This window comes from Oncorhynchus clarkii, chromosome 6, assembly GCF_045791955.1.
Source record: "Oncorhynchus clarkii lewisi isolate Uvic-CL-2024 chromosome 6, UVic_Ocla_1.0, whole genome shotgun sequence".
In the NCBI taxonomy this organism is placed as follows: Eukaryota; Metazoa; Chordata; class Actinopteri; order Salmoniformes; family Salmonidae; genus Oncorhynchus; species Oncorhynchus clarkii.
This window is the reverse complement of record NC_092152.1, coordinates 47,890,367-47,918,263: the sequence shown is the minus strand read 5'-3', so window position 1 is coordinate 47,918,263 and position 27,897 is coordinate 47,890,367. Positions and strand designations below refer to the sequence as shown.

The window sequence follows — 27,897 nt, the reverse complement described above, 5'->3', positions numbered from 1 at the left end:
ACAAGCTCACCGGTGTATGTTCTCAGCTTCCTCTTTGTGGGCTGTGGTGTGATGTAGTTTATCCTTGTATACAGAAAAGATATGGCTGCTCCAGTGTCCACTTGCATCCGTACTGCTTTTCTATCTAGTAGCGGTGTCACCCAGTATCCGTGGCCATTGTCTGAAATGGACAAAACACACAAAGATTCTTCCCCTTCCAACAGGGTATCACTTTGTTCATCCTTTGTTTGCTCCATTTTATGTACTTTCTGAAGTCGCTTTTCCTTTGTTCACTCAGCTCCTGCAGTCAACCTGTTTGGCCCTCTGTTTCAGCACAAGGGCCGGTACGGCACGGCTATGCTGGAGCTTAACAGGCTATGCACTCGCCACACAACACCCACCTCAACTGCCTGGTGCCAAGGGAAGCTGTCAGTTCATAAAAGGTGAGGTCAGTCTAGCTTAGTGAAGCAGCCTTGTTCGCTACTGACCACAAAACGGACTCCTTGAAATGTGATGACAAAGAGACAGCCTGGGAGGAGATTGCAAACCTAAACTGATGCCCCCTCATGGTCTCTTCCGCATTGACAGGAACTCCTGATTGCTAGTATTGAGTCAGTGGGAGGAGTCGGGGCTACTCAGTTATGCCAATAAAACCACTGTGGCCGTAACTTCAGATTTGTCCAGTAGATGGCACAACTAACTAAAAGATTAACAGTTGAGCTACAAATTTAAAAAAGACCTGGTTTAAACTAGAATAAAAAATGTAACATGTATCCATTTATCAACTCAGGTCTTTAGTGCATTTAAATATTTGATTCACCTATCATGAAACAGAATAGTGGAAAATCTAGCAGTCCCGAGTTATAAGGACAGTGAAAATTCATGAAAATTCATACTTTTAGATTGCCCTCAAAATGTCAATTATTTCCTGATATCATGGGAGCCTTGATATTCATGGTGGGAAAAAAAATTGTGCGGAGAAACACAGCCATCTACACAGAGCCGTAATAAACACACCAGAGTTTATGCTTTTGTTTATGATTTATAAATATTCAAAAACAAATAGAAAATCATCATTTTTCTCATACTTTAATAAATGGAAAAACACTGAGTGAGACCAATGATAGAGGGCTTTAAAGCTAAATGGCCCTGTTGTGCTGGATGACATAGAATACTATAATTAACCAATTGTAAACTTTGGACTCAATTGACAGCACTCACATTTGTCATATGGAATAGTTTAACATGCTATGAGGACTCATAGTTGTGACAAAATTTCAATAAAGAACAGAATAGAAATCCCCGCATGTGAAAGTGTCTGTACATTAAATGGCTTAAGGTGTTCATGGGATTCTACAAGGCATTTGAAAAGGCACAGAGAAACTCAGAAAGTGGACAAATACAGTAAAAAGCAGCTAACATGCTTTTTATTTTAACTAGGCAAGTCAGTTAAGAACCAATTCTTATTTACAATGACGGCCTAGGAAGAGTGGGTTAACTGCCTTGTTCAGGGGCAGAACGACAGATTTTTACCTTGTCAGCTCGGGGATTCGATCTAGCAACCTTTCGATTACTGGCTCAACGCTCTAACCACTAGGTTACCCACCGCCCCAGTTCATTGAACTGTCAAATTATGCAACTAGCCAAAAGGTACTTTTTTATCCCTTGTTCATCCTAACTTAAAATATTTGATAGAAAGTACTGCATTTGCCCCTTCATAGAAACCTACCTAACCATAAATATAGTAATGTATCTATTCTGTGCTAACTCAAATCAGCACAAAAGCAGCTATCATCATTTACACATAAGAGTGTAAAACTTGTCCTCTAAAACAGTGGGTTGTGTCTTTAGTTAAAGGCTGGCATTATTGAAAGCATAGACAAAAGATGCGCACAAAAAAATAGCAAAAGAAGCATGAAAGAATTACAGTATATAAATTGAACAAATACACCATTAAAGACAATACCTTGAAAATTGGTCACTAAAATATATATTTGTTTTAAAAGACAAAAAACATTAGTGATGTATTGGATATCCCCAAATCGAGAGATGGCCATGTCACGACGAGCTACGAGCTAAAGACTGCAAACCATTTGTAAAGGTGCCTGTGGAAGACAGTCACAGAAAAATTAGCGAGGGAGAGTGAGACAGACAGACAGAATGAGACAGTGCTGAGGGGAGGGGGGTAGAGGGAGGAGGTGCGTACTGCTTAGGCCATGTTCGGTAAGGTGGGGGGGGGGTCCCTGTCCTGTCGGTCCTGGTAACTTGGGTCGAGTCTCACCACAACTTCTTCTTTTCGTCCATGGACACCCCACCGGGCCCCAGAGCCACAATCAGTAGCAGCCCACCGATCACCGACATGGTCTGGAAGAAGTCGTACTTGAGGAAGTCGTGCATGGGCTTGTAGGCGGGCACCATCCAGAAGGCATTGAAGTATACGTTGACGGCAAACAGCCACAACACCAGGGTGAGGGCGGCCAGCTTGGTCTTGAAGCCGATTGCCACCAGCACGATCAGAGCTGTGCCCACCAGGTTCTGCAGAATCTAAAATGAGGGGTAGGTGTACAGAAGGACAACAGTCAATGTCATTCAAACTCGTACCAGGATTACAGAAGCATGTTGATATGGTTGCATCCAAAATGGCACCCTATACTTTATATAGTGCACTACTATTGTCCAGGCACCCCTAGTCAAAAGTAGTTTTAATAAAATGTTAATTAATAAATAAGGGAATACAAGCTGACTGCCTGAGACAAACAGTTTAGACCCGGGTTCAAATAGAATCAAATGTTTAAAAAAAAAAACATGAGGTGCTTGATTGAGCTCGCAATGAAACCAATGGAAGTCCCAAAAGTTAAAAAAAAAAAAAAAAAATACAATTAAAATAAACACCCTCATCCAGGCAGGCTCGATCAAATGCTGAATCAAAAGTAAAGAACAAATGCGATTTGAATCGGTATGCAGGAGCTCAGAACTCACAGAGATGAAGCTGGGGTCAAAGTGCAGCAGGGTCATGAACATGAGCACCAGGAGAACCCGTCCGCCCAGCTGCATGTACTGCTTGGGCGAGTGCTCTCCCATTGACGGCACCCCAGCAAACATGCTCTTCCCCTCCCCACGCGACTCGGCTAGCAACAGCAGGAGCCCCCCGCCCAGGGCCAGGTTCCTGGAAAGGAGGAGGCAGAGTGAGAGGGAGAAAGAGTTAAGCAAGTGTATTTGCAGTTTTGCAGAGATGTACAGTGGTTCCTCCTTTAAAAGTGGCGTCATACTGCGGCACACCTTGCGTGCTGCCTCAGTATTCTGTTGCACGTCATTTAATTCCCAGCCATTTTTTCTGTTACGGCAAGTTATTCCTAGTTTGACCACTAGAGGGCATCTCTGAGAAGTATTTGATAGTCTTCCATATTGCAGACACACAGGAGACCGGGGTTCAATCCCCCAACGTGGAGGAAGGAGTAGGCTGTCCTTGTAACTGATTCCATATGTGTTATTTCATAGTTGTGATGTCTTCAATATTATTTCACAATGTAGAAAATAGTAAAACTATAGAAACATCCAGGAATGAGTAGGTGTGTCCAAACGGTTGACTGGCACTTGCTTAATTTGATTAATATTATGGTGGTTTTTATTCCATGAAAAACACTCTGGGTAAATTCAGACCGTTTCGCTCTCGGAACACACACTGGACGTTCGGGCCGAGGCAGTCAAGCACCCAAGCTAACGTTGGGTAGCTTCCTAGTTACTTCCATACACAAATGAGACCACTCTGACCATTTTACTCACCCAAGCAGAGCTGGTTAGGCATGTTCTGTTAACCAGAGAGTTGGTGACTAATTGTGCTGCAGGAAACAATTTAATTATGCATTTTTGCCGACGTTTACTGACACTGGCCATAATCAACGGGTGTTGAGCGCTCGTAAATTCATTATTCTCAAGCTCTGGTACACTCAGACGAGAGTGCTCTGAAATCGGAGTAGATAGTCAGAACGAATTTACGAAAGCACCCGAATGTCCATTGAGAACGCACACCGACAATACCATTTAGCTAAGCTAAGAATATTCCTGTCAATCAAGTCCATAAATGTTGGGTAGTTAGCCTATAGTTAATACACTGTCAAGTTTGATGTATAACTACTAATGTTAGGTAGATAGCTAACATACTGGTACATACTGCTGTAATGATATGCTATGTGGACAGTGTAGCTAACAAATTGTCAGCCAACAAAACATGTAAGGTAACTTATGTAAAAAGTAATTACTTTACTTCATTGAGTTGCAAGCTACCACAAGGACGCGCTCTATCGACTCTGCGGACAACTACGAAGGACTGTGTGATGATGGCATCTCAGGTAAGCAGCACTGGGCATTCTTCCGTCCAACTTTTACATAGCTCCTACGATTCAGTGTCGGTTCATAACATTGTACTATATTACATGCACGCATACAGTAGAATAATGAATCATGCAATTATTATTCTCAAGCTAAACAAAATCATTTAGCTACGAATGCCTGTTCTCGCCATTTTCAGTTTAATTAATCTAACTTTCTTTCATGGCAACTCATAAGCAGGCCATGTCCTATTTGTTTCACAGTCAATATATAAACATATTTCATGACAGTGTAACAGTTAGCGTTGTTACAGAAGGATGAAAGAACACAATATGTCTGTCAGGGAATGCAAGGATGCCCCATGTGGGCTTTAGAATGGTCAAAGTAAGTCTCAGAGCATTGGGCCATCGTGTACAATGGCGAAGTCTTTGCAGCGTGTAGATCGATGGTGCAGGTATCATTGCCAGAATGATCCAGCTTCGTTGCATTGCTTGTTCCTGCACCCATCTCTCATCCACATTGATACAAATCGTAAACTCAGCAAAAAAAGAAACGTTCCTTTATCAGGAACCTGTCTTTCAAAGATAATTTGTAAAAATCCAAAGAAATTCACAGATCTTCATTGTAAAGGGTTTAAACACCGTTTCCCATGCTTGTTCAATGAACCATAAACAATTAATGAACATGCCCCCCGTGGAACAGTCATTAAGACACTAACAGCTTATAGACGGAAGGAAATTAAGGTCACAGTTATGAAAACTTAGGACACTAAAGAGGCCTTTCTACTGACTCTGGAATAACACTAAAAGAAAGATGCCCAGGGTCCCTGCTCATCTGCGTGAACGTGCCTTAGGCATGCTGCAGAGGCATGAGGACTGCAGTTGTGGGCTGGGCAATAAATTGCAATGTCCGTACTGTGAGACGCCTAAGATAGCTCTACAGGGAGACAGGACGGACAGCTGATCGTCCTCGCAGTGGCAGACCACGTGTAACAACACCTGTACAGGATCGGTACATCCGAACATCACACCTGCGGGACAGGCACAGGATGGCAACAACAACTGCCCGATTTACACCAGGAACGCACAATCCCTCCAATGCTCAGACTGTCCTCAAAAGGCTGAGAGAGGCTAGACTGAGGGCTTGTAGGCCTGTTGTCTGGTGAGGACCTGCCTTACATCACCGTCAACAACGTTGCCTATGGGCATACCCCCACTGTCGCTGGACCAGACAGGACTGGCAAGAAGTGCTTGACACTGACGAGTCGCGGTTTTGTGTCACAGCTGTGCGTTACAGGGAAGACATCCTCCCTCATGTGGTACCCTTCCTACAGACTCATCCTGACATGGCCCTCCAGCACGACAAAGCCACCAGCCATATTGCTCTTTCTGTGCGTGATTTCCTGCAAGACAGGAATGTCAGTGTTCTGCCATAGCCAGCGAAGAAACCGGGTCTCAATCCCATTGAGCACGTCTGGGACCTGTTGGATCGGAGGGTGAGGGCTAGGGCCATTCCCCTCCAGAAATCAAGAGTGGGGTAACATCTCACAGCAAGAACTGGCAAATCTGGTGAAGTCCATGAGAAGATGCACTGCAGTAATTAATGCAGCTGGTGGCCACCAGGTACTGACTGTTTACTTGATTTTGACCGTCCCTTTGTTCAGGGACACATTATTACATTTCTGATAGTCCCGTCTGTGGAACTTGTTCAGTTTGTGTATCAGTTGTTGAATCTTATGTTCATACAAATATTTACACATGTTAATTTGCTGAAGATAAACGCAGTTGACAGTGAGAGAACGTTTCTTTTTTTGTTTAGTTTGTCTTTTTCAAATCTAAAGAGTTATTTAAACTTTTTTATTCTTACATCATTGAAAATTTGTCTAGGAATAAGTATGAAATTGGAGTTGTTCTTCAACTGGTAATACATAAATAATGAAGGTTAATAGGTTAAACATTACACTTTAAATTCCAATGTTTTTTTTATTTCAAGATACAACAGGTAAGCATATTATTTTGTATCCATATTGCATATTTCCCATCACCTCACGAACAACCACAATACCAGTCTGGTGTTAAGCTTTCTGTGCTGTATTGACGTATCCTGAAAATGACATCTGCTGCTTTAGAATGAATGGTCATATCTCAAGTTATTGTTTTCATATCTACAAAACAATAAGCTATTTTCTGTACTTTGAGTATGAGCTGATCAAGGGGTCAAAAATGTAGATATTGCCAGATGTTCACTGTCCGAGGAACAGACCGTGGAAGCGTTATTCCTGGCAAAAGTGTCCATAACCAGAGGTAATTAAACTGGTCTGTGTTCTTTTTCCCTCTGCCTGTCTTGTTGTACATGGAACCTGTCTCACATGCACAGTTGAGGGAGGAAGGGGGGGATACATTGACCTGTCGAATTCTATCCACTTCCTCTGTGTGGGATATGTTCCTACCTCGTCTATGGGCAGATCTGCAGCATTTCACAGAGTTGGAATAATCACCATTTAAGTAGAGGCGAACCTGACACCTCACCAGCTGTGGCATTACGGAATGCTCCAAACACCTGTGCACATTTATGTTTTTGCCTTAGCACTACACAGCTGATTCAAATGATCAAGTCATCAAGCTTCAAGTGGTATTTATGTCTAATAATGACATTATCTACCATTGTTTGTCCTCACGTGTCTGTTTTTCAGCACAAAGTACTCTTTGTCCACTTAGTGTGGACAGCAGGTGATACCACACACACAATTAAGTCTCTTTCACTTCATCCCTCTCCTCCCTAAATCCTCTAGGTTATATCAGTTGTGTCGGTGAACCCCTCCCACATCTGAACTGGCTGACACAGATGGCACAGCATGATCATAGGTGAGAGGTCAGGTCAACAGGAAGTATTGTTAAAGAGATGCTTTACATTGAAATACAGATAGAGATGTAGTAGTCCCAGAGGTAATGATCCAAGATCAGTTTTGCATTTCACCTCCTGATGACTGACCGTGTTAGAATTTTTAAAAAACAAGGTTTAATCATGCTCTCTCTATCCATCGGTCTCTCGTCTGCAGGAATGTTTTGATGTGAGAGGGGAATCCAGTCCCGTCAGCGCCACCTCAACCTTCGGCCCAAGGCTAGTTAGGAAACACTATGTAATTGTGATGAACTGAGAGAATATTAGGGTAGCACTAATTCATTAATCATATGCTGTCTACCTCTGTTCTTACCTCTTTCACTTCTACACCTCTCTCCCCTCGTTTTATAATGCACACCTTATATGCATTGAAGTACAGATTGAACTTGTATTTATAATAATAACAACACATGTATTAACACCTGGATAATGAACTTCTTTCAATAAAGCCTATCACATTCTCCACTGGCTGAAATTAAGTATATCATTGAAATACTATCCTGTGTCCTCAGATTAATGCAGATGGAGTCAGATATATACAGAAAAAAAACTATGCATATGAATTACAAATCAATCATGTTTCTAGTCTATTGCATAGTTACAATGTGTAATCATTGATGTCCCTGGAGCAGGAGTGGTAAACACTATTGAAGTGTGTAATTGTAATGCAGACACAGCATCATTCAAAGAATGGAGTTTGATACACCTGGTATTGGATAGGACTGAAAAATAATGTCACAGAGATTCATACCTGAACCACACCTTTATTTGCCAAGGAAGAGTACATGATCAGTGAATATACTCAATGTACAGGCTACAATGTGGGGATCGCATGCGTGGTAATAACTACAGTACATGTACAGTGGGGTAAAAAAGTATTTGGTCAGCCACCAATTGTGCAAGTTCTCCCACTTAAAAAGATGAGGCCTGTAATTTTCTGTAATTTACAGACAAAATAAGAAAAAAAATCCAGAAAATCACATTGTAGGATTTTTTATGAATTTATTTGCAAATTATGGTGGAAAATAAGTATTTGGTCACCTACAAACAAGCAAGATTTCTGGCTCACAGACCTGTAACCTCTTCTTTAAGAGGCTCCTCTGTCCTCCACTCATTACCTGTATTAATGGCACCTGTTTGAACTTATCAGTATAAAAGACACCTGTCCACAACCTCAAACAGTCACACTCCAAACTCCACTATGGCCAAGACCAAAGAGTTGTCAAAGGACGCCAGAAACAAAATTGTAGACCTGCACCAGGCTGGGAAGACTGAATCTGCAATAGGTAAGCAGCTTGGTTTGAAGAAATCAACTGTGGGAGCAATTATTAGGAAATGGAAGACATACAAGACCACTGATGATCTCACTCGATCTGGGGCTCCACGCAAGATCTCACCCCGTGGGGTCAAAATGATCACAAGAACGGCGAGCAAAAATCACAAAACCACACGGGGGGACCTAGTGAATGACCTGCAGAAAGCTGGGACCAGAGTAACAAAGCCTACCATCAGTAACACACTATGCCGCCAGGGACTCAAATCCTGCAGTGTCAGACGTGTCCCCCTGCTTAAGCCAGTACATGTCCAGGCCCGTCTGAAGTTTGCTAGAGAGCATTTGGATGATCCAGAAGATTGTCATATGGTCAGATGAAACCAAAATATAACTTTTTGGTAAAAACTCGTGTTTGGAGGACAAAGAATGCTGAGTTGCATCCAAAGAACACCATACCTACTGTGAAGCATGGGGGTGGAAACATCATGCTTTGGGGCTGTTTTTCTGCAAAGGGACCAGGACGACTGATCCGTGTAAAGGAAAGAATGAATGGGGCCATGCATAGTGAGATTTTGAGTGAAAACCTCCTTCCATCAGCAAGGGCATTGAAGATGAAACGTGGCTGGGTCTTTCAGCATGACAATGATCCCAAACACCCCGCCCGGGCAACGAAGGAGTGGCTTCGTAAGAAGAATTTCAAGGTCCTGGAGTGGCCTAGCCAGTCTCCAGATCTCAACCCCATAGAACATCTTTGGAGGGAGTTGAAAGTCCGTGTTGCCCAAAAACAGCCCCAAAACATCACTGCTCTAGAGGAGATCTGCATGGAGGAATGGGCCAAAATACCAGAAACAGTGTGTGAAAACCTTGTGAAGACTTACAGAAAACGTTTGACCTCTGTTATATACCCTTTGTTGGCAATGACAAAGTATTGAGATAAACTTTTGTTATTGACCAAATACTTATTTTCCACCATAATTAAATTCATAAAAAAATCCTGCAATGTGATTTTCTGGATTTTTTTCTCATTTTGTCTGTCATAGTTGAAGTGTACTTATGATGAAAATTACAGGCCTCTCATCTTTTTAAGTGGGAGAACTTGCACAATTGGTGGCTGACTAAATACTTTTTTGCCCCACTGTATATAGGACTTGCAACCTTGGCACAAAGTTATTCCAGTTGAAGTCAGAGGTTTACATACACCTTAGTCAAATACATTTAAACTCAGTTCCACAATTACAACATTTTTATTCTAGTAAAAATTCCCTGTCTTCGGTCAGTTAGGATCATCACTTAATTTTAAGAATGTGAAATGTAAAAAATAGTAGAGTATGATTTATTTCAGCATTTATTTATTTCATCACATTCCCAGAGGTTCAGAAGTTGACATACACTCAATTAGTATTTGATAGCATTGCCTTCAAATTGCTTAACTTGGGTCAAGCATTTCAGGTAGCCTTCCACAATAAGTTACGTGAATTTTGGCGGCCTCCTTGCTCGCACACGCTTTTTCAGTTCTACCCACTAATTTTCTGTAGGATTGAGCTCAGGGCTTTGTGATACCACTCCAATACCTTGATTTTGTTGTCCTTAACTTGGGGTCATAGTCCATTTGGAAGACCCATTTGCGAACAAGCTTTAACTTCCTGACTGATGTCTTGAGATGTTGCTTCAATATATTCACATAATTTTCCTGCCTCATGATGCCCTCTATTTTGTGAAGTAAACCAGTCCCTCCTGCAGCAAAGCACCCCCACAACATGATGCTGCCACCCCCGTGCTTCACGGTTGGGATGGTGTTCTTCCACTTGCCAGCCTCCCCCTTTTTCCCTCCAAACATAACAATGGTCATTATGGCCAAACAGTTCTACTTTTGTTTCATCAGACCAGAGGACATTTCTCCAAAAAGTACATCCTTTGTCCCCATGCGCAGTTGCAAACCATAGTCTGGCTTTTTTATGGCGGTTTTGGAGCAGTGGCTTCTTCCTTGCTGAGCGGCCTTTCAGGTTATGTCGATATTGGAGTCGTTTTACTGTGGATATAGATACTTTGGTACCCGTTTCCTCCAGCATCTTCACAAGGTCCTTTGCTGTTCTGGGATTCATTTGCACTAAGCACCAAAGTACGTTCATCTCCGAGAGACAGAATGAGTCTCCTTCCTGAGCAGTATGAAGGCTGCGTGGTCCCAAGGATGAACCAGACTTGTGGAGATCTACAATTATTTTATTTTGATTTTCCCATGATGTCAAGCAAAGAGGCACTGAGTTTGAATGTAGGCCTTGAAATACATCCACAGGTACACCTCCAATTGACTCAAATAATGTCAATTACCCTAACAGAAGCTTCTAAAGCCATGAAATAATTTTCTGGAATTGTTCAAACTGTTTAAAGGCACAGTCAACGTTGTGTATGTAAACATCTGACCCACTGGAATTGTGATACAGTTAAGTTAAATAATCTGTCTGTAAACAATTGTTTGAAAAATTACTTGTGTCATGCAAACAGTAGATGTCCTAACAGACTTGCCAAAACTATAGTTTGTTAACAAGAAATTTGTGGAGTGGTTGAAAAACAAGTTAATGACTCCAACCTATGTGTATGTAAACTTACGACTTCAACTGTATATTCTACTCAATCCATAGGCCTTATTAATGGCATTCAGACTTGAAGTTGATACTCTGATAGCTGAGGTTCATATATTGGTATGAATATTAGTTCAGAACCCAACATTTTGGGGTCCTTACACAGATCAGCTACATACTGTAGCTAGCTACACATCCATAGGCATCCAGTTATTTTATCCTCCACTACACAATAAGCAAGTAAATAGTTAGCTATGTTACTTCAGCTGCATTGCACGGCAAGGCAAGCTTTTATTTTACCTTTATTTAACTTGGCCAATTATTATTTTTTTTTTTACACCTTTATTTAACTAGGCAAGGCAGTTAAGAACAAATTCTTATTTTCAGTGACGGCCTAGGAACAGTGGGTTCCTAGGGTTGACTGCCTTGTTTAGGCGCAGAACAACAGACTTGTAACTTGTTAGCTTGCGGATTCGAACTTGCAACCTTGCGGTTACTAGTCCAACGCTCTAACCACTAGGCTACCCTGGCGCCCCAAAGCTTACACAATTGTACATTCAATTTGCAGTAAATGCTTCAGCTAGCTAGATTCTTCACATCCACTGTTTCCCAAGACGATAGCCTGGTTTGCTCAGGAGTCCCTAAAAACATTAAACATGAATTACAATGTCATACAGTACTTATGCCATAACACCGGCTAGCTAGCTGGCTAACTAAATCTTGATTTAGCTATCTAAATCTTGATTTTTGTGAATTAACTTTATGACATGTCTCTACATTAACTAACATATTCCTCTCAATTGTACATGTTTAGCTTGACTCGTTATGGCGTTAGAACTACTTACATCTGCTTCCCCCGTAATGTTTTGTCAGCCATCTTCGTTGAAGAAAGCCACCAGGGACGGGCGGGCTCGCGTCAAATTTGTCATTGGAACCACTCGATATGATTGGTCATATAAAAACCGTGGGACCCAAATGCATAATGAGTGCTCTAACTCCCCCTTGTGGTGGTCTGGAGCAATGAAGCCATGACGCTGGGTACCTCTAAGTCCCACGGTCTAAGCTCGCAACTTTTAAAGGAGGAACCACGATCATTCGCTGGGGCGTGTTGCTCTGATCTGTGCTTCACAGAAGGACATTTGTTTAAAGACTATGACTACCAACTTTGCACTCATTGGTTCATTTGAAAAATAAAACAATCAAAGGACTCACCTCATCAAGAATTTAAGATCCCATAAAATGCTGTAGGCAATAGTCTGAAATGGTAAGATGATTTAATGAGACTCTGGTTTCCCTTATGTATTTAATTATAAAGATTGTAAACAGAATATAGTATCATGAATGGTTTCATCTTCTGCTGTATTCAGCCCATATTAAATTAAAGAAAAACAAGTTTAGACTTACCTGTAAAGAAAGGATTCCAAATAATGCAAAGCAAGCATACTGGACAAAATTCCTACTGAGGATAAGGACACAGCCACCTGTTTGAAAGAGAGATGAAAAATAACATTTGTTTATTTAACGAGGCAAGTCAGTTAAGAACAAATTATTATTTACAATGACGGCCTACCCTGGGACAATTGTGCGCCGCCCTACGGGACTACCAATCACGGCCGGATGTGATACAGCCTGGATTCTCTCCCTCCCTAGGCCAGTTTTCAGGGCCCAACGTAACTGCAACTGGCCATCCCTCATCTGCTAGATAGTGATGGGGAATAAAATCGATACAGTAACGTATCAGGATATTATATCGATATTTGACTGATAGGTAGTGTTAGCTAGCACTAGTCGGCTGTACCTGTGCCAAAACTCCAGTATTATTCATCATTTTGCGTTTTCTTTGTATTAAAGTTAGCCAACATGTTTTCAGCACTTTTATTTCAATGAGTGATCAAAACCTATTTTAACATGCTTTCTCATCTCTCTGCAGCAGACATATAGTGAGCAAAATGTTTGGAACATCAAATCGCAATACATATAGAATCGTGAGAATTGCAATACATATCGTCTCGGCACATAAGAATCGTGATAATAATCGTATCGCAATGTCCCTGGCAATTCCCAGCCCTACTAGCAGTCTCCCCAGGCATTGCCAGAAATTGCACCAACATATTCACTACATAGTGAACAACTAGCCTCTCACACCTAGCTGTCCGAGTAGGTTCAGTAACTCCCCTAATTGTCCTGGTAGGTTCAGGAGCTAACCTAGGTGCTCTAGAATGTTTACTAACTCAGACACTAAGACTTTCCTGTAATTTCAAGTGTTTCACAGCATGGACTACACTGTACCGTGGGTAAAAAGCTGAGAAAAATACTAACTAATTGGAAGCCTCATGTAAAAATGTACATAACACTGTTTAAACAGTTATATCATATGCCTACTGTAGATTCAAATAATCCGTCTCAGGCGCCAACCTCATGCTGTTGGGTGAGACGCATATGACGCTCAGACTATTTTAGTAAATATCTTGAAGTGAAAGAATATTTTCAGCAGCTACCTAGATTTGTTTATACACTGAACAAAAATATAAAACGCAACATGCAACAATTTCCAAGACTTTACTGAGCTACAGTTCAAATAAAGAAATTAGTCAATTGAAATAAATTCATTACACCCTAATCTATGGATTTCACATCACTGGGAATATAGATATGCATCTGTTGGTCACAGATACAGTACCTTAAAAAAAAAGGTAGGGCGTGGATCAGAAAACCAGTCAGTATCTGGTGTGACTATTTCCTTCGCATAGAGTTGATCAGGCTGTTGATCGTGGCCTGTGGAATGTTGTCCCACTCCTCTTCAATGGCTGTGAGAAGTTGCTGGATATTGGCGTGAACTGGAGCACGAAGTCATACATGGCGATCCAGAGCACCCCAAACCTGCTCAATGGTTGACATGTCGGGTAAGTATGCAGGCCATAGAAGAACCGGGACATTTTCAGCATCTAGGAATTGTGTACAGATCCTTGCGACATGGGGCATTGCATTATCATGCTGAATCATCAGGTGATGGCAGCGGCTCAATGGCACAATGGGCCTCAGGATCTCATCCCGGTATCTCTGTGCATTCAAATTGCTATCGATAAAATGCAACTGTGTTCATTGTCCGTAGCTTATGCCTGCCCATACTATAACACCACCGCCACCATAGGGCACTCTGTTCACAACATTGACATCAGCAAACTGCTAGTCCACACGACACCATGCAATCTGCTTGGTACAGTCTGTAAAACCACACCTCTACGGCGTGCCAGTGGCCATCGAAGGTAAGAGTTTTCCCACAGAAGTCGGTTATAATGCCGAACCGCAGTCAAGTCAAGACCATGGTGAAGACGACGAGCTTGCAGATGAGCTTCCTTGGATGGTTTCTGACAGATTGTGCAGAAATTATTAGGTTGTGCATACTCCGTTTCATCAGCTGTCCGGGTGGAAGGTCTCAGACAATCCCACAGGTGAAAAAACAGATGGAGGTTCTGGGCTGGCGTGATTACACGTGGTCTGCAGTTGAGGCCGGTTGGCCGTACTTCTAAAGTCTCAAAACTGACGTAGGAGGTGCCTTACGGTTGAGGAATGAACATTCAATTCTCTGGAGGACATTCCTGCAGTCAGCATGATCCCTCAAACTTGAGACAGTGCATTCGGAAAGTATTCAGACCTCAACTTTAACCACATTAAGTTACAGACTTGTTCTAAAATTGATTAAATAATAGCCCCCCCCCCCCCCCATCAACACACAATACCTCATAATGACAAAGCAATACAGGTTTAGATATTTTTGCAAGTATCTAAAAAAATGGGGAGCTTCTCCCATTGTTCTCTGCAGATCCTCTCCAGCTCTGTCAGGTAGGATGGGGAGCGTCGCTGCACAGCTTTTTTCAGGTCTCTCCAGAGATGTTCGTTTAGGTTCAAGTCCGGGCTCTGGCTGGGCCACTCAAGGACATTCAGAGACTTGTTCCGAAGCAACTCCTGCATTGTGTTGGCTGTGTGTTTAGGGTCTTTGTCCTGTTGGAAGGTGAACCTTAATACCAGTCTGAGGTCCTGAGCACGTTTTCATCAAGGCTCCCTCTGCGCCATTCATCTTTCTCACGATCCTGAATAGTCTCCCAGTCCCTACCGTTGAAAAACATCAACAGCATGATGCTGCTACCAACAAACGCAGGGATGGTGCCAGGTTTACTCCAGACGTGACGCTTTGCATTCAGGCCAAAGAGATTAACCTTGGTTTCATCAGACCAGACAACCTTGTTTATCATGGTCAGAGTCCTTTAGGTGCCTTTTGGCAAACTCCAAGAGGACTGTCATGTGCCTTTCACTGAGGCACGACTTCCGCTTGGCCACTCAACCATAAAGGTCTGATTGTTGGAGTGCTGCAGAGATGGGAGAATCTTCCAGAAGGACAACCATCTCTACAGAAGACCTCTTGAGCTCTGTCAGAGCAACCATCGGGTTCTTGGTCAAGGCCCTTCTCCCCCAATTGCACAGTTTTGCTAGCTCTATGAAGAACCTTGGTGATTCCAAACTTCTTCTACTTAACCTCTCTAATCTACCCATCCCGGATCCGGTATCGTGAATACAGACTCAAGCTCATTACCATTACGCAACGTTAACTATTCATGAAAATCGCAAATGAAATGAAATAAATATGCTAGCTCTCAAGCTTAGCCTTTTGTTAACAACACTGTCATCTCAGATTTTCAAAATATGCTTCTCAACCATAGGAAAACAATCATTTGTGTAACAGTAGCTAGCTAGCGTAGCATTTAACGTTAGCATTATCGTTAGCATTTAGCATGCAACACTTTCACAAAAACCAGAAAAGCATTCAAATAAAATCATTTACCTTTGAAGAACTCCAGATGTTTTCAATGAGGAGACTCTGTTAGATAGCAAATGTTCAGTTTTTCCTGAAAGATTATTTGTTTAGGAGAAATCGCTCCGTTTGGTGCGTCACGTTTGGCTACCAAAAAAAAACGAAAATCCAGTCATCAATTACCAAACTTTTTTCCAAATTAACTCCATAATATCGACTGAAACATGGCAAACGTTGTTTAGAACCAATCCTCAAGGTGTTTTTCACATATCTCTTCGATGATATATCCTTCGTGGAAGTGTGCGTTTCGTTCTGAATCCCAGGACAAAATGACTGCAACTGGAGATTACGCACAAATTTAGATAAAGGCCACCGGGCGGACCCCTGGAAAATGTAGTCTCTTATGGCCAATCTTCCAATGATATGCCTACAAATACGTCACAATGCTGCAGACATCTTGAAAAAAACACAGAAAGCACATGGTCGTTCCTGCTGCATTCACAGCCATGTAAGGAGACATTTGAAAACAGAGCTTCAGAGATTCTGCTCATTTCCTGTTAGACGTTTCATCTTGGTTTCGCCTGTAGAATGAGTTCTGTGGCACTCACAGATAAAATCTTTGCAGTTTTGGAAACATTAGACTGTGTTCTTTCCAAAGCTGTCAATTCTATGCATAGTCGAGCATCTTTTCGTGACAAAATATTGTGCTTAAAACGGGCACGTTTTTTAATCCAATAATGAAATAGCGCCCCTATAGGCTTAACAGGTTAAGAATGATGGAGGTCACCGTGTTCTTGAGGACCGTCAATGCTGCAGACATGTTTAGGTACCATTCCCCAAATCTGTGCCTCGACACAATCCTGTCTCAGAGCTCTACAGACAATTCCTTCGACCGCATGGCTTGGTTTTTGCTCTGACATGCACTGTCAACTGTGGGACCTTGTATAAAGTTGCAAGAAAGTATGTGAACCTTTGGAAATACCTGGATTTCTGCATAAATTGGTAATATACAATTTGATCTGATCATCTAGGTCACAATAGACAGTCTGCTTAAAACTAATGACAAATTGATGTTTTCATGTCTATTGAACACACTGTGTAAACATTCACAGTGCAGGGTGGAAAAAGTGTGTGAAACCTTGGATTTAATAACTGGTTGACCCTCCTTTGGCAGCAATAACCTCAACCAAACGTTTTCTGTAGTTGCAGATCATTCCTTTTTATAAAACTTTCAGTTCAGCAATATTCTTGGGATGTCTGGTGTGAACTGCTCGAGGTCATGCCACAGCATCTCAATCAGGTTGAGGTCAGGACTCTGACTGGGCCACTCCAGATGGCGTAATTTCTTCTGTTAACCATTCTGTTGATTTACTTCTGTGTTTTGGGTTGTCGTCCTGTTGCGTCACCCAACTTCTGTTGAGCTTCAATTGGCGGACAGCTAGCCTTGCATTTTCCTGCAAAATGTCTTGATAAAATGAATTCCCAAGCTTTTCCGTCGATGATAGCAACCTATCCAGGCCCTGAGGCAGCCCCAAACCATGATGCTCCCTCCACCATACTTTACAGTTGGGATAAGGTTTTGATGTTGGTGTGCTGTGCCTTCCAAACAACTCAACTGTAGTTTCATCTGTCCACAGAATATTTTTCCATTAGCGCTGTGGAACATCCCGGTGCACTACTGCAAACCTCAGACGAGCAGCAATGTTTTATTTGGACAGCAGTGGCTTCTTCCGTGGTGTCCTCCCATGAACACCATTCTTGTTTAGTGTTTTACGTATCGTACTTCCGGCGCCGACAGTGTTGGCCACTTCACTTTCCTATTTAGTTTTTTACGTGTTATTTCTTACATTGGTACCCCAGGTAATCTTAGGTTTTATTACATACAGTTGGGAGGAACTACTGGATATAAGAGCAACGGCAACGTCAACTCACCATCATTACGACCAGGAACACTACTTTCCCGAAGCGGATCCTGTGGTTTGCCCAACACCCAGGACAATGGATCGGATCCCAGCCGGCAAACCAAAACAACGTCGCCGTAAAAGAAGCAAGCCGGTCTTCTGGGCAGGCTCCGGAAACGGGCACATCGCGTACCGCTCCCAAGCATACTACTCGCCAATGTCCAGTCTCTTGACAGCAAGGTTGATGAAATCCGAGCAAGGATAGCATTCCAGAAAGACATAAGAGACTAACGTTCTTTGCCTCACGGAAACATGGCTCACTCGAGACACACTATCGTAGTCGGTACAGCCAGCTGGTTTCTTCACGCATCGCGCCAACAGAAACAAGCATCTTTCTGGGAAGAAGAGGGGTGGGGGGGGTATGCCTTATGATTAACGAGACGTGGTGTGATCATAATAACATACAGGAACTCAAGTCCTTCTGTTCACCTGACGGGGCCGCCCCCAGGTGGTGAGGGTAGGTAACAACATCTCCACCCCGCTGATCCTCAACAGTGGGGCCCCACAAGGGTGCGTTCTGAGCCCTCTCCTGTACTCCCTGTTCACCCACGACTGCGTGGCCATGCACGCCTCCAACTCAATCATCAAGTTTGCAGACAACACTACAGTGGTAGGCTTGATTACCAACAATGACGAGACTGCCTACAGGGAGGAGGTCAGGGCCCTCGGAGTGTGGTGTCAGAAAAATAACCTCACACTCAGTCAACAAAACAAAGGAGATGATCGTGGGCTTCAGGAAAAAGCAGAGGGAGCACACCCCCATCCACATCGACAGGACAGTAGTGGAGAGGGTGGAAAGTTAAGTTCCTTGGCGTACACACCACGGACAAACTGGATTGGTCCACCCACACAGACAGCGTGGTGAAGAAGGCGCAGCAGCGCCTCTTCAATCTCAGGAGGCTGAAGAAATTTGGCTAGTCACCAAAAGCACGCAAACTTTTACAGATGCATAATCGAGAGCATCCTGTCGGGCTGTATCACCGCCTGGTACGGCAACTGCTCCGCCCACAACCGTAAGGCTCTCCAGAGGGTAGTGAGGTCTGCACAAAGCATCACCGGGGGGAAACTACCTGCCCTCCAGGACACCTACACCACCCGATGTCACAGGAAGGCCATAAAGATCATCAAGGACAACAACCACCCGAGCCACTGCCTGTTCACCCCGCTATCATCCAGAAGGCGAGGTCAGGACAGGTACATCAAAGCATGGACCGAGAGACTGAAAAACAGCTTCTATCTCAAGGCCATCAGACTGTTAAACAGCCATCATTAACATTGAGTGGCTGCTGCCAACATACTGATTCAACTCCAGCCACTTTAATAATGGAAAAATGTATCACTAGCCACTTTAAACAATGCCACTTTTATGTTTACATACCCTACATTACTCATCTCATATGTATATACTGTACTCAATACCATCTACTGCATCTTGCCTATGCCGTTCTGTACCATCACTCATCCATATATTTTTATGTACATATTCTTCATCCTTTTACACTTGTGTATAAGGTAGTTGTTGTGGAATTGTTAGATTAGATTACTTGTTGGTTGTTACTGCATTGTCAGAACTAGAAGCACAAGCATTTCACTACACTCGCATTAACATCTGCTAACCATGTGTATGTGACAAATAAAATTTGATTTGATACACGTCAGAGATGTTAGCATATTCCAGAGATTTCTGTAACTCCTTAGCTGACATTGTAGGATTCTACTTATCCTCCTTGAGCATTCTGTGCTGTGCTCTTGCAATCATCTTTGCAGGACGGCCACTCCTAGGGAGCGTAGCAACCGTGCTGATATTTCTCCATTTATAGACAATTTGTCTTACCGTGGACTGATTAACATCAAGGCTTTGAGATACTTTTGTGATCCTTCCCAGGTCAACAATTCTTAATATTCTGAGATCTTTTGTTCAAGGCATGGTTCACATCAGGCAATGCTTCTTGTGAAAAGCAAACAAACGTGAGTGTTATTTATAGGGCAATGCAACTCTAACCAACATGTCCAATCTCATCTCATTGATTGGACTCCAGGTTAGCTGACTCCAATTAGCTATTGGAGAAGTCATTAGCCTAGGGGTTTACATACTCAACGCAGTGCGTTACAGGGAAGACATGCTCCTCCCTCATTGTGGTACCTACCCATCCTGCAGTCTCATCCTGACATGACCCTCGAGTATGACAATGCAACCAGCCATACTGCTTGTTCTGTGTGTGATTTCCTACAAGACAGGAATGTCAGTGTTCTGCCATGGCCAGCGAAGAGGCCGGATCTCAATCCCATTGAGCACATCTGGGACCTGTTGGATTGGAGGGTGAAGGCTAGGGCCATTCCCCCCAGAAATGTCCGGAAACTTGCAGGTGCCTTGGTGGAAGAGTGGGGTAACAACTCACAGTAAGAACCGGCAAATCTGGTGCAATTCATGAGGAGATGCACTACAGTACTTAATGCAGCTGGTGGCCACCAGATACCGACCGTTTACTTTATTTTGACCCTCCATTTGTTCAGGGACATTCCATTTGTTAGTCACATGTCTTTGGAACTTGTTCAGTTTATGTCTGTTGTTGAATCTTGTTATGTTCATACAAATATTTACACATGTTAAGTTCGCTGAAAATAAACGCAGTTAAGAGTGAGGACTTTTTTTTGTTGCTGAGTTTATATACAGTTGAAGTTGAAAGTTTACATACACCTTAGCCAAGTACATTTAAACTCAGTTTCACAATTCCTGACATTTAATCATAGAAAAAAATCCCCCGTCTTAGGTCAGTTAGGATCACCACTTTATGTTAAGAATGTGAAACGTCAAAATAATAGTAGAGAGAATTATTTCAGGTTTTATTTATTTCATCACATTCCCAGTGGGTCAGAAGTTGACAAACACTCAATTAGTATTTGGTAGCAGCGCCTTTAAAATTGTTTAACTTGGGTCAAGAATTGTGTAGCCTTCCACAAGCTTCCCACAATAAGTTGGGTGAATTTTGGCCCATTCCTCCTGACGGAGCTGGTTTAACTGAATCAGGTTTGTAGGCCTCCTTGCTTGCACACACGTTCAGTTCTACCCACTAATTGTCTATAGGCTTGAGGTCAGGGCTTTGTGATGGCCACTCCAATACCTTGACTTCGTTGTCCTTATGCCATTTTGCCACAACTTTGGAAGTATGCTTGGGGTAATTGTCCATTTGGAAGACCCATTTGCGACCAAACTTTAACTTCCTGACTGATGTGTTGAAATTCTGCTTCAATATATCCACATAATTTTCCTACCTCATGATACCATCTATTTTGTTAGGTGCACCAGTCCCTTCTGCAGCAAAGCACCCCCACAACATGATGCTGCCACCCCTGTGCTTCACGGTTGGGATGGTGTTCTTCAGCTTTCCAGCCTCCCCCTTTATCCTCCAAACATAACGATGGTCATTATGGCCAAACAGCTAAATTTTTGTTTCCTCAGACCAGAGGACATTTCTTCAAAAAGTACGACCTTTGTCCCCATGTGCAGTTGCAAACTGTTGTCTGGCTTTTTAATGGTGGTTTTGGAGCAGTGGCTCCTTCTATGCTGAGCGGCCTTTCAGGTCATACCGATATAGGACTTGTTTTTACTGTGGATAGATACTTTAGGTACCTGTTTCCTCCAGCATCTTCACAAGTTAATTTGCTGTTCTTGGATTGATTAGCATTTTTCGCAACAAAGTACGTTCATGTCTTGGAGAACGAACACGTCTCCTTCCTGAGCAGTATGACGGCTGCTTGGTCCCATGGTGTTTATACCTTTAGGTGTTTGGAAATTGCTCCCAGGATGAACCAGACTTGGAGGTCTACAATTTTTTTTCTCAGGTCTTGGTTGATTTCTTTTGATTTTCCCATGATGTGTGTAACTAAGTCAGGTTTGGAGGCCTCCTTGCTTGCACACGCTTTTTCAGTTCTGCCCACAAATTTTCTATGGTCAGGGCTTTGTGATTGCCACTCCAATACCTTGACAAAGGGATACTGAGTTTGAAGGTAGGCCTTGAATTACATCCTCAGCTACACCTCCAATTGACCCAAATGATGTCAATTAGCCTATCAGAAGCTTCTAAAGCAATGAAATAATTTTCTGGAATTTTCCAAGCTGTTTAAAGGCACAGTCAACTTAGTGTATGTAAACTTCTGACCCACTAGAATTGTGATACAGTGAATTATAAGTGAAATAAACCATCTAAACAATTGTTGGAAAAATGACTTGTGTCATGCAAAGTAGATGTCCTAACCAACTTGCCAAAACTATAATTTGTTAACAAGACATTTTTGGAGTGGTTGAAAAACGAGTTAATGACTCCAACCTAAGTGCATGTAAACTTCAGACTTCAACTGTAGATCCATGACTACATGGAGCTCTATTCCACATCAGGTAACTGATGCACGCAGTAGAATCAGATTTGAAAAACACAGGTAAAAATACACCTTACGGGACTGTAGAGACAAATAGGTGCAGATTACATGCAATTCTGGGATCTCACTTTTCAGCTCATGAAACATGGTACCAACGAGTGATGCACCGATATGACATTTTTTGGCCAATACCGATATCCAATATTTTCCTTGCCAAAAATCCTGCGGCCTTAAGCATTCTAGTACAGTTTATTTAGGATTGTGGCTCAATGACATGGGTTATCAGTCTGCTCAGTGACACCCAGAGAACATTAGCATCATGGCTCAGACTCTGAAACAACTGAATTGAGCCACATTTATTGTCAACCAGTGTGTATTGAACACTATTCGAGGAGAAACAATACTGTGTGGATGTTTAGGAGCCTGATAACTCTGAGGACGATGCTGGGAAAAAATATATTGGGTATTGAGTAGACTGTTACCCCATTTCATTGATCCCCAATCCTTAGGTAAAGCTGTACAGTGCAATATAAATGTCAATACACTCAATAGGCTAACTGGGGAGGTGATTTCCCACAAGTCACAGTCCCGCGATAAGAGCTACAACGCTAATATTTGCATAAACTCTTAACAGTTGTGTTCTGTGGGTGTCACTGAGTAGACTGAACCCCCACTTCATTGCTTCACATTCCAACCTTGTTTAACATTATCTAGTCTAAATATGGCATGATTCCACCAATTGTAACCTTCTGCATCACTTTCAAAGAGGTACTTTTATTTTGAAGGCAAACTCCTCTTGTGCCTAATCCTTATTGTGGCTTTCTTCACAACACACAACCAGGTCAGGTCGAGCCTCACTAGCCAGATGAAGCTATCTGGCTGCTTATAACGTTAGCTTTGGGCAAAAGGGTTAATTAACTGGCTAGCTATTTATTTACATTAACTGAAGTTCAATTTCAATAGGCGAACAACAAGTGGCTACCAAGCTAATACTTAAATCACAAGGATTACTAAATCCTTTCTAAGAATAGTACAAATGAATGCAGTTTCTACTGGTCATTGTTTTCAGGCTGGTTGTATTGGTGCTATCTAGGTACCAAGCTAAAGCTAGCTAGCTACCCCAGAAGTTGCAGTCAAACAAATAATGCTTTTTTACCTTCGTGGTATTGTAAACACATTGTTCGTGGCCAATGTTTGCATAATTTTTTTTTTTTTTTTTTTTTTACAGCTTTGGCAGTGCTACTGATAGTAGTGGTGGCGCTTGACTTGCACGATCAAATTCAGAAGACAACATTCTATAATAGAACGGTATTATTTGATGTGTCAAATTATACACTTATTTAACGCGTCAAAGTGTTATTGTCAAATAGTGTTATTTGACGTGCATCTTTTTTGATACGCAAAGACCCAAACGGCGTTCCATAGTACGTTGTGAAGCTAATAGCAGTGACGCTATCACAGTGTAACTCCAGTAGGGCAACATCTGAACAATAGCGCACGTTGTAACGTTAGTGTGTACCGGTGCTCAACCAGTCGCAAAAGCCCACACCAACCATGACAAAACGGTTGATTGTCAATGGCAATGAATTCCATTAATTTGTCATTAATGGATTTGGCCTTTGAGTTGTCTCGCTGAAATATTCTTACTCTTTCAAATGACTGCTCGATCCACACAGCAGACATTGTGGGCTAGGTTAGGAATGCTGTGTTGCACATGTAGTGAACATTTTATGTGGCGTCATTAAGTCATTCTACCTACGTTATATAGGTATGCATGTAAGCTTTGACATTAGTTTAACGCCGATGTGGAAAAACCAGACATAGGGCCGATACCGATGTTGGCATTTTTAGCTAATATCGGCCTATTCCGATATGTTCACAGATATATTTTGCATCCCTAGTACCAACACTTTACATTTTTGATCAGTCTAGTTAGCAAAGGTTTGAAGTAGATGTATCTAACTGTCTTATTTGCATTTGTTCAATGCCTCGATTCGATAAACTATATTGGATATATGGCTGTACAGATTCCTGGTTTCAATTAACCCAAGATGAACCCTGAAGATGGGACAAAGTGCATGACAAGGTGGCCCAGAGGCAGCCAGCTGTTCTCAACCCCTACATTGCCCCATTCTTCCAAGAGCTCACTGAGTTTGGATGACCACACACACAAGCTTGATGTGCCCCTTTTGTCACCTGTCTTTTTACTCACAGAGTAACTAGTGCTCATCTCTCATTCTATTCTTTATTTTTCTATGCTTTTCCTAATTGGTGAGAAGAGATTCTGTAATGTATTTGACTACTATTTTGCTTACTGTAAAACATTACAGCATCCATTAAAATGTACAGCAGGGAGCTGCAATATTTTCACAGTAAGGAAAATAGTACTGTCAAATACATTAGAGCATCTCTGCGGTAAAGCAAAATTACAGTATTAAGCTGGCAACTCAGGGAAAAGCCTTACAGTGCAAATGTTCTAGTAGGTTCAGTAACAGGTTCAAGTAACTCACCTAGCTGTCCTAGCAGGTTCAGTAACACGAAGCAGGCGGCCAGAAAGTAGCCACAGCTCCAGGTGGCCTCAATGTAGTCCCGCTGCTCATTCCACTGGAACCACATGCGAATGCCGTCCTCCAGGAAGGTGCTGATCAGACACAGGCGTGCCACATGAGGAAGGTATTGTTTGGTCACTCTCAGGAACTGCCAGAAAAGAGGAAGTGATTGGTTAAACGGTTAGTCAGAGAGAGTAGCTCAGTCACAACACATGCAGTTGCAGGTGTGAGGTTACGTTTTCCCTAGGTACATATCTAGGATCCCTCCCTCAATCCAAACCTTAACCACGAGTGAGGAAAATGCTAAAATGACCCAAGATCAGTATCTAAGGTCAACTATTGTAGTCATTAGTGGCGTTTCAGGCAGGTCGTCTTCTGTCCAGTCACAAGTGTTGAACGTCTCAGGTTAATATGACATCTTCTGAGATGCATTAGCATGATAACAGACAACCTGGAATGCCCCCAGCATTGCCACTGGTTGGAGCTAGGAGAAGATGATTTGCTTACCAGGTATGTATTCTTATAAGCAGATTTACGAACTAGCCGGTTGTGTCTACAGGGGATCGGTGAAGGGATGGTGCACTGTTGCATTAGTGCTTGTACTGTCCCTCTGATGTTTGGCTATAGGTTAGGATATATCAGTACACTAGAATGTAGGCTAATAGTAGTGATTTTAGGGGGGGGGGGAATCGATAGTTACATATCGCAGTTAGGGATGCAAAGGATTGTAAATTAACAGTAAATTTCCATGGAAAGTTAAGCCCGTGAATTTGATGAATTTTGATTTTGGTTAAACTATCCCCAATTCGATGGAAGTGATGGTACGTGTGATAGGGGTTAAACAGCTTGGAAAATACCAGAAAATGAGGTCATGGCTTTAGAAGCTTCTGATTGGCATCATCTGAGTCAATTGGAGGCGTACCTGTGGATGTGTTTCAAGGCCTACCTTCAAACTCAGTGCCTCTTTGCTTGACATGGGAAAATCAAAAGAAATCAGCCAAGATCTCAGAAAAAAAATAGACCTCCACAAGTCTGGTTCATCCTTAGGAGGAATTTCCAAACGCCCGAAGGTACCACGTTCATCTGTACCAACAATAGTACGCAAGTATAAACACCATGGGACCACGCAGCCATCATACTACTCAGGAAGGAGACGCGTTCTGTCTCCTAGAAATGAACGTACTTGCGAAACGTGCAAATGAATCCCAGAACAACAACAAAGGACCCTGTGAAGATGCTGGAGGAAACAGGTACAAAAGTATCTATATACACACAGTAAAACGAGTCCTATATCGACATAACCTGAAAGGCCGCTCAGCAAGGAAGAAGCCACTGCTCCAAAACGGTCATAAAAAAGCCAGACAACGGTTTGCAATTGCACATGGGGACAAAGATCGTACTTTTTGGAGAAATGTCCTCTGTTCTCATGAAACAAAAATATAACTGTATGGCCATAATGACCATTGTTATTTTTGGAGGAAAAAGGTGGAGGCTTGCAAGCTGAAGATCACCATCCCAACTGTGAAGCACAGGGGTGGCTGCATCATGTTGTGGGGGTGCTAGCATCATGTTGTGGGGGTGCTTTGCTGCAGGGGGGACTGGTGCACTTCACAAAATAGATGGCAACATGAGGGAAAATTATGTGGCTATATTGGAACAACATCAAGACATCAGTCAGGAAGTTAAAGCGTGGTCACAAATGGGTCTTCCAAATGGACAATGAACCCAAACATACTTCCAAAGTTGTGGTAAAATGGCTTAAGGACAACAAAGTCAAGGTTTTGGAGTGGCCATCACAAAGCCCTGACCTCGGTCCTATAGAAAATGTGTGTGCAGAACTGAAAAAGCGTGTGCGAGCAAGGAGGCCTTCAAACCTGAGCCAGTTACACCGGCTCTGTCAGCAGGAATGGGCCAAAATTCACCCAACTTATTGTGGGAAGCTTGTGGAAGGCTACACAAGGCTACAGATTCACAAAAATAAAATTGTCTCTGTGGTAGAATGTTTATTTTGATTGGCGTTTTTCTTAAATGTATTTAAATCCCATCAGGTAGCCTGATTTCAGATTTCCATGTGAACAGGATTATAATATTTCTTGCAAAGCATGTAAACGTTTTAAACATACTATTATATTAATCTGACTATCCATGTTACTGTGTTTACTGCAAACAGCCTGAGGTAGACAATTCAGACACTAACTGATTTAGCGGTCCACCGCTTACCTGTTGATGATAGTATCTTCTGACTGGGTGAGTTTTGTTAAGAGCCCCGACACTAGTCTACACATTAACATATCGCGTGCCACGTTTTTGGAAACATAAGGAACGTATCTTTCATTTAAGCTTAACGATTTTCTAAAAACTAAAAGGTTAAACTACGACACACCTTTATATGGTTAGTGTTCCCACACGGCCATATCTTCATGTTTACATTGCTTGTTTCCAAAGACAGACGGAAGACATAGGCGGCCACATGTGCTAATCAGCCATATAGCTTGCGCTGAACACCTGTGTGTAAGCTTAACTGCTACAGTAACTATATATATTTTTTATTATAACAATTCTGTCAGGGGCATATCAGCATATGTTTCGAAAACAATGATTATAGACGTTTCTAAGAGTAGGAACACAGCGTCGGAAATGTACCAAATGTGGACGAATGTAACCGCTGAAACCCATACATACGGAGCAGAAGTGTTTTCGAAAGCTAAACCAGAGGTAGCCACTACTGCAACTGTTTCGGCTTCATGACTGTACGATTGAAGAATAACTCAAACGGGAAGGGACTACACACACCATCATTGTTCATTAATATACATTCACTTTTTTATCCACATTCTAGTTTCGTTATCATGAAAAAGTGAGAAGACTCCCTCCCCTTAATTCAATGACTCCTGGTCTGGTTCTGCCGTGGCCGCGAGGGCCTTGTGCACTGCTTACCTGGTCTGCCACGTCCTCCGCATTGCTCATCAGATCATTCTGCCCCATGTCACGCTCTGAGTCTGGTACTGCTGGTGCCACTGCAGTTTCCTAGAATTCTAACTGACAAAAATCTGACCTGTCGCCTTGAGTTTTTTCAGACGCTAGCTCCTCTTCATCGAAGAAGTGCAAGCGTTACCTCCGCCCCATAACACAGCTCCCT

General features: G+C 42.4%; 1 protein-coding gene across 2 annotated transcripts; it reads right to left on the bottom strand.

Moving 5' to 3' along the window:
• Positions 1–1,001: 1,001 nt before the first annotated feature.
• LOC139411239 (surfeit 4, like) lies at positions 1,002–27,897 on the bottom strand. 2 transcript variants are annotated; one of them, XM_071157268.1, is made up of 7 exons: positions 27,696–27,897; positions 24,720–24,906; positions 12,466–12,542; positions 12,274–12,317; positions 2,959–3,145; positions 2,261–2,523; positions 1,002–2,084 (listed from the first exon to the last, which is right to left on the bottom strand). In XM_071157268.1, exons 1-7 carry the CDS (start codon positions 27,741–27,743, stop codon positions 2,048–2,050), a joined length of 843 nt encoding a protein of 280 aa, XP_071013369.1. In that variant the 5' UTR covers positions 27,744–27,897; the 3' UTR covers positions 1,002–2,047. The 2 variants fall into 2 exon arrangements, with proteins under 2 accessions (XP_071013369.1, XP_071013370.1); XM_071157269.1 differs by having other exon boundaries at positions 2,024–2,523.